Source organism: Austrofundulus limnaeus, unplaced genomic scaffold (assembly GCF_001266775.1).
Source record: "Austrofundulus limnaeus strain Quisiro unplaced genomic scaffold, Austrofundulus_limnaeus-1.0 Scaffold15, whole genome shotgun sequence".
Taxonomy (NCBI): domain Eukaryota; kingdom Metazoa; phylum Chordata; class Actinopteri; order Cyprinodontiformes; family Rivulidae; genus Austrofundulus; species Austrofundulus limnaeus.
In genome coordinates this window covers 767,283-774,586 of record NW_013952417.1, presented here as the reverse complement: position 1 = coordinate 774,586, position 7,304 = coordinate 767,283, and the positions used below count along the sequence as shown (strand labels likewise).

Here is a 7,304-nt window from a genome sequence, read left to right as displayed (position 1 = left end):
CTTTTAAGCTCCACTGATGTGTATCATTTGCAGGTGTGTAAAAACACACACCTGCTGCAGTCAGCCCTGCCGGCCGTGCTCTCTGGTGCCATCATGTGGAAAAGTAAAAGAACTGATGAGTGGTAAAAGAACTGATGAGTGGTAAAAGAACTGCTGAGTGGTGAAACACAGATCCCAACAGAACAGGTGGAATTCATCAGTTTACGTTCCTCATTTACACACTTTTCCTGAAGATAGAAGAGTTTGTTGAATCTGACGTGACATGTTCGTATGAACCCTTCATACGAACAAAAGTAAGAGAAATTTAGGATAAGAATACGAACATGTTCTTGCATGAGGCCCAATTAAACATTGAGTTTGACAGTTTAGAGAAACAGAAGGAAAAGATTTTAAAAAATACAAAACGTGTTTTGGCAAAACAGCACAAAGACAAAATACAGTATCTGCTGTGGATTACCAAGTGAACGTGGGGAGCTTAAAACTATAAAAAGATAGTGTAAAACTAAATATCTGATTGTTTATTAATAATATTTTTAGTGAATACAGCCTCAATATCATTAGGTTTTTATAAAGCTGTCTGGATGAAATGATAAATGTATTTTTACTTTCTAAAAGGCAGCTTTTCTGTTGTCTAATGGGCCCCCATCACAGTGAATTTCCAGAGAACAGTCTCACCATATAGGTTCTGAATCCCTCTCAGTTTGTGCATCAGCTCCTTCACTTTGGTGGGGAGTCCAAAAAAAGGCCCGAGGTCAGTCGTCTCAGCTGATATCGTCTCCATGGCCTGTATGGCCACACTGATCTCCTCAGAAACCACCGCCTCTTTCAGCACAGCTGTCCGAGAAACTCCCCGAGGAGCGGCGGCGTTCCCAAGCATCGTTCTCTTCAGCAGGTCCGCCACACTCCTCCTCGCTCCGCCGTGCTTTTTGGTCCCATCTTCTCTTACGGCCCCGAGCACCCTGCTGGCACTTTGCTGAGGTGTGGAGGTTCTGTGTGCATCCTGCAGTCGGCTCCTTTTGGTTTGTTCGTGAAACTGCAGCTGGCTGGCCGGTAAGTCCTCGAAGGGCTCGTTTCTGAACTCGTCCGAGATGGAGTCAGTGAGGGTGTGCTCACACGACTGTTTGGACTGCAGATTTGTAAAGTCCTGCTGGGTGGCTGCTCGCAGCCTCTCGTTCTGTTCCACATCGTCCAACTTCGCCAAGAGAGAGCTGTCCTCAAGGATGCTGTCGTAGTCTCCAAACAAATCTTCACTGTCACTGCAGAACTGTTGGTAAGACACAAGAAGTTAGCTACAGACTGATAAACACAAAACTGAAGGTATCGGCCATCCAGGTTTTTAACAGTATAATCTGATTATCGATGTACTATTTTTTGATTGTCAATACAGTGTCATAAAATGACCAAATGTTTTAGTTTTCTCTAAGTTAAAATTGTTTTATTATCTTGTGTCACCTTGAGAGACTTTAAATATGAAAAAAATGTTAATACATGTTTGGTATGCAGTTTTTGTCTACTGTTTATTGTAATAATAATATTGTACACATTGATAAAACTGTATTAAAAAAAAAGAGTATCACTGTTTGTTAAATTAGTCGATTAACTGATAATATGACAAACCTCTACAGCCCGACTATCGGCCATGATGATGCTGGGGAGACATTGCCGTGATCCGAGGCTCCCTTTTTTCTTTCGGACAGGTGTCAGGTGAGTCTTCAGAACACCTCGCGACCTCTTTCTTACGCAAACTCGTTTTATTTTGACGTCGAGCCTGCCGTGATTCATTCCTGTCCGTGTTTGGGTTCAGCTAGAACATGCAACACAAAGCTCTCTGACATTAACATAAAGCTAAAGACACAGACGCCTAAACACAAACTAACCTTTCCAGCTGAGCTCTGAAGAGCAAGCAAGCTAACTCAACTGCTACTGCTAAATCCTGCACTCATGCGTTAGTTTCCATTTTCAAACAAACTGCAGCCGATTCACAAACGCTTCTTGCATTCAGAAACATTTTTATAACTAAAATAATGTAACTGTACCTGGTAAAACTACCACAGATAGCTACAACTAACTGCTCAGCGCGCACCGCATTCAAACCGATCTGTCGGCGTTTCAACAAGAGGAGTCCCTCTGCTACTTCCGGTTTCGTGTTGTCTATCAGACACCAGCCTTTACTTTTTCACAATTCTTGAAATATCGTGCTCAAATGACGTTACAAAATATGGCATCGTGATTTTATAACAAAGAAAACGCTAATAATAGTTATATTTGATATATTTGTGAATTATTTATTAATAAGGTAGCAATAAAGTGCAACTTTATTTCTGTTTGTAACATTTTTCTTGTCATTATATATCTTTGATGTGACGTAAGCTACATTGAACCCTTATCGAAGAAAAAAACAAAACAAAAGTAAACCAATAATTTATTATAAACCTCCAGGGAAATGATACGCCGTAGTAGGAAAATAAAAAGATAATGAGGGAAAAAAATCAGGAACGAAAAATGGACATCTCATATGATTATGACTTTTTAAAATCATAATATTATGACATTTTTTCCTCGTAATATTATGACTTTAATCTCATAATATTACAGCTTTAATTTTGTAATTCAAACAAAAAGCTTGTAGTTCAGCTCTTCGTTTTAGATTACAAAAGAGCCATGTTCATGCAGAAGATGTCGGAACTAAAGATTTCGGTAACTAGTCTGGCGGAATTATTCTTGTCTGTACCATTTCCTGTCTAACACGAAAATGTCGTTTGTTAGGGGTCTCCAGAGGGTAAAAGCTGCTTTAAATCTCCGTGGAAGCATTGGTGAGTATATATATATGTGTGGTCAGGATACAAGTATTTTTTGTGTGTTTTAAAGTTAAAACCGTCTATTTGTTTATGCTAACTTTGAATAGCTCGCTTAACTGCTTGCTGCGATGCTAACAAGGTCGTTGTTGCTCATTTCCGTAGGTTTCAGGAGTCTCACGTCAAACGGAGCTTATCACAAAGATGACATGGTATATTATTATAATTGGATAATTGTTAACACACAGTAAGATGTCAGAAATGACGGAATGTTTTTCTTAAGGTCGTGAAAATGGAGAATCCTTACAGAGAGTCTCCAAAAGTCTGCGTTCTCTGCAAAATCCCTGTAGACTTTAAAAACGTACAGGTGAGTCACATAATACTTTACTGCTTATTACACAGCTTGAATTTTAGATATACCTGTGTGAGCAGGGCAGAAGCGATCGATGCTTTTAATTTCAATACAATTCAAGCAAAATTAGTACAATAGTGTAAACTATAATTTAATTTGGTTACATTGCTGACTCACTGAAGTGGTCAAAAAATATAATTTCACTAAAACTAGACTTGTTTGTGTGAGTGGGTTATTAGCAGTTGTGTTTTCTTGAGATGATGAATTTGGTTGTTAGTAAAAGTCTGTTGGAAAGTGTTGTGTCTTTATCACGGTTTGTTCTCAATTTGTTTCAGTTTTCACAATTTGAAAATCACACCACTACCAATTTATCTGTAAAAATAGTTTTGAGTAATTTGTTAACTTCAAAATCCTGAAATAATCTTGTGTTTTATAGTTTTTCTGTAGATGGGATATTTATATGGCTCTTGTACACTTTTGAAGAAACAAATACAATTTAAAACACGTCTTCTCTTTTCTCCACTGGTTTAGTGTGAGTTAGAGCTCAGCAACAGTTTGATTATTTCTTAGGATCTAAATTTGTTGACTGCTCCCACAGTATATTCTACCAGGACATTTAACGCACTTGATTGTTAAAGTAACTTGTTAACTAACATCAGCCACTTAGGTGTGTGAATAATTTGAACACTCATCCACATTATCAATACAGTGTACTATTTTTTCAGTGTTAAAAGTGGTGGTTAGTTAATTTGTATATTTGGCTTTTTCCAGCTGCTGTCTCAGTTCGTCTCTCCGCACACAGGCAGGATTTACGGCCGACACATCACAGGTGGGTGAGCCACTACAGATCACTGTGTTTTAGATCAAATGTGCCACAGACTCAAAATATCTTTCTCTGTCCTTCAGGTTTATGTGGAGTAAAACAGAAGCAAATCACTAAAGCTATAAAGAAGGCTCGATCAATGGGTTTGTTCATTTACAGCTCTGTTGTCATACAAAGATGGTCATCTAATCTGCATGATTGTTTGATCTCACTGCTCTTATTTTGAAAAGATGTGTTGTTTTTTATTTGCTACATCATCCTCAGCGTCAACATTAAGGTGGCTGACAGAACATTACATTTTTATATATTTAGTTTAAAAGAGGTAACATATTTATGTGATTTATACTAGTAAAACTAAGTCTAAGCTTTATGTGTCTGAAAAGCAGGAAGCTTTACCATATCTAACTTATTTATTCCTGAGTATCATCTTAAACAACATTTTAGTCTTTTTGAGCTCAGGAATACGCTTGAAATTTATCATGAAGTAACTGTTATTTGACTTAAATTGGTATCTTTTTTGGATCAATTTAAAGAGACAGTTCAAATCTTTTGTAGTAGGGTTCTGTGGTAAGGTTGATTTACATATTGTCAAAAACAGCTGGGAGTATTTTTTGGTGCTTGGACTGTTTTTGGAAGCAGTACAGACCCAAATTGAAGCATAAAAACATGCAAAAATAGTGAATTTTGTGTAATAGGTTCCCTTTAAATAATAAATAACTAGTGGTGGACACAGTTAACCAAAAATTAGTTTGACTAACTCTTATGGTGCGTTCACACCGAACGCGACTTCAGCTTCAAAACCACAGCCAACGCTGAAGTTTGAAGCTTGTGCACTTTGAGGTCAGACGCAGGACAGCTGCGCTGCACGGCAGAGCCTCCCCGCCCCTCCCTCCTCTGTCGGGCTCTGTTTAATGTCGGACGAGGAAGTGGCTTTGCTTTATTTACAGAGCAAGAGCATGTCACGTTCATCAGATAATTAATTCATAATTAATTCACCAGATAATTCAGAGTAGAGGCTCACAGCTCGCTTTCAGGACTATTTTTTCAGTCTGATGAGTCGCTGCCATGCATTGCTGCGGATCAGGACACGACTGCAGGCACTCGATTTCAGCTAAAGAGCTCCTCTCTGTCTGTTTCAGGTTAGTGGACATCGTTCAGTAAACTGTCCCGTCGGGAAATATGTCGCTACGTCACAGAGTGGAGTCTCTCTGATTGGTTGATACTGCGCGTCGAGCTGCAAAAGTTCAGATTTTCTAACTTCAGCGATTTGCGCCTCAGCGCGTCGAACGCTCAGATCGTTCAAATCGTTCAAATCACGCTGCTCTAATCGCGCTTGAGGCGCCGCAGAACTTCCCGACGTTGCTTGAAGCGAGTCCACCATAGACTTTGCATGTAAACCTGATGCTCCTGACACTGAAATCGCATTTGGTGTGAACGCACCATTAAACCACTAATCAGATATCTTAGTTCCGCTAACAATAAAAAGCTAAATTGATTAATAAATGGCAGAAGCTAAAGCTAAACTGCTATTAACTAACATATTAACATTTAGTGCACCATGTGGCATTCAGTATGATGTGCTACTGCACCTGTTAGTAGTCATGTGACGTTCACGAACGATCTGAATCGTTTGAACGGCTCTTTACAACGAACGATAGGAGCCGAGTCGTGGGCAGGAACGAGCCATTTTTAGTTTTAATTATTTTATTCCTCATATAATCTTTATTAGCCCTGTGATGGACTTGCGACCTGTCCAGGGTGTACCCCGCCCATCGCACTGTGACTGCTGGATATGGACACCAGTGACCCACGCAACCCTGAAAAGGAAGAAGCGTGTACAGAAAATGGATGGATGGATGGATAATCTTTATTGTTTCTTCCTTAAATTGCTCCCGCTTTGCTTTTTCACGGAAAACATGCGGAGTGGTGGAGAACAGAAGATCACGGGAAAGGGGGAGGGGGATTTCTGCTTGACAAAACACGTGGTTCTGCCCACGTAATCACGTCGCCATGTCGCCATACGTGATGACGTAACTCGTTCAAAATCAAATGGCTCTTTCGAATGGCTCTATGAAACAAACGAGATCCTAAGATCCGGATCCCATCAGAGAGCCATTTATCCCATCACTGGTGCTTAGTTCCCCCATCTATTCCTCTGGTTTGGACCGCCAGGTAATGGTTTCAATTATTGAACTTCAACACAAATATCAAACCAAACCTAAATGTGTAATGTCACCCAACATGACACAAAATCCTTCATAGATCACAGATAAAAGTGTTTATATCTCTTTTGGAGGTAAAATTTGTTAGATAAGAGGAAACGAAATCACAATTGCATGCAAGGTGATGGCTGCCATGTTTTATGATAAAGCCAGGAGGCGGAGCTACAGCTGATAAACAGGCCATGGGAGGGGAAACAAAATTACAGCCTGTGAAATCATGTTTCTGCTGATTTAGTTATATTTAAACACAAAAAAATATTGCCCAAGATTAAAGCACAGATTTGTGTCTTTGTTTTACTTTTTCAAATTTTGCAACAAACTCAAGAAATTATTTCTGTGACTGAATAGCATCGTAGCTGCAAAGGATGATGGGAAAATATCTAAAATGAGTTTTTCTGACTTTACAAAAGTTTTGAGTGTAGACTATGGGATAAGATAACTGTCAGAATTATTGTATGTGTAAGAGTCTAAATTCGTACATGTAAGTCTATAAACGTACATAAATTTGTTACAACTTTGCCACATTACAAGCACGAATCAAATTTACAAGAACAATTCTTTTACTCATCAAAATAACAGACTTTATTCATGGAACACCAAAAAGATCGACTGCAAACAGTAACTAAGCCAGACCACTAGGGGGACATGACCACTGCCTCATTTGGGACCAGATGAACTCGTTATAAACACAACAATTTACTGAAGGGAAAAGCATTTGGAGGCTTTTCAGTTTGTCATTCATGTCATGTAGTACAACAATAAAGTAGATAGTGGATTTATGATGAAATGTGTTATTTTATTTAATTTTAACTTTAACACTGATTTCATTTTTTAAAATATTTTATTCAATTTCTTAAAGATATATATTTTATATATAAAGCTGCCTTACCAGGTCAGCAGCACAATAATTAATATACAGTGGAGTGATGATGAAATGTTCCAAATTATTTATAGACCATATTTTTTAAGTAACTTCTCTTTAACTTATGATACTGTTAACACTACTCTGCACTACTACTGAAGACTGGAGCCAGGTGGAGAACAAACCTTCAGAGGGTTGAAGTACAGGTGGAGACGTCTCCATGACTTGCAGAACATCAGGACTAATGCTG

At 38.7% G+C, this 7,304-nt stretch overlaps 2 protein-coding genes across 2 annotated transcripts in view; one reads left to right on the top strand and one right to left on the bottom strand.

Annotated features, from left to right (window-relative positions):
• The window catches only part of helq (helicase, POLQ like), a 26,540-nt gene extending 24,422 nt beyond the window's left edge, over positions 1-2,118 (bottom strand). Inside the window, exons 1-2 of the mRNA XM_014002772.1 lie at positions 1,618-2,118; positions 676-1,264 (exon numbers count right to left, since the gene is read on the bottom strand). Of these exons, the coding sequence (XP_013858226.1) occupies positions 676-1,264; positions 1,618-1,782 (754 nt within the window). The 5' untranslated portion in view covers positions 1,783-2,118. The remainder of the gene's footprint in view (positions 1-675; positions 1,265-1,617) is intronic.
• A 619-nt stretch (positions 2,119-2,737) lies between these two features.
• mrps18c (mitochondrial ribosomal protein S18C) overlaps positions 2,738-7,304 on the top strand; it is an 8,154-nt gene continuing 3,587 nt past the window's right edge. Inside the window, exons 1-5 of the mRNA XM_014002804.1 lie at positions 2,738-2,813; positions 2,961-3,007; positions 3,079-3,162; positions 3,919-3,976; positions 4,054-4,113. Of these exons, the coding sequence (XP_013858258.1) occupies positions 2,753-2,813; positions 2,961-3,007; positions 3,079-3,162; positions 3,919-3,976; positions 4,054-4,113 (310 nt within the window). The 5' untranslated portion in view covers positions 2,738-2,752. The remainder of the gene's footprint in view (positions 2,814-2,960; positions 3,008-3,078; positions 3,163-3,918; positions 3,977-4,053; positions 4,114-7,304) is intronic.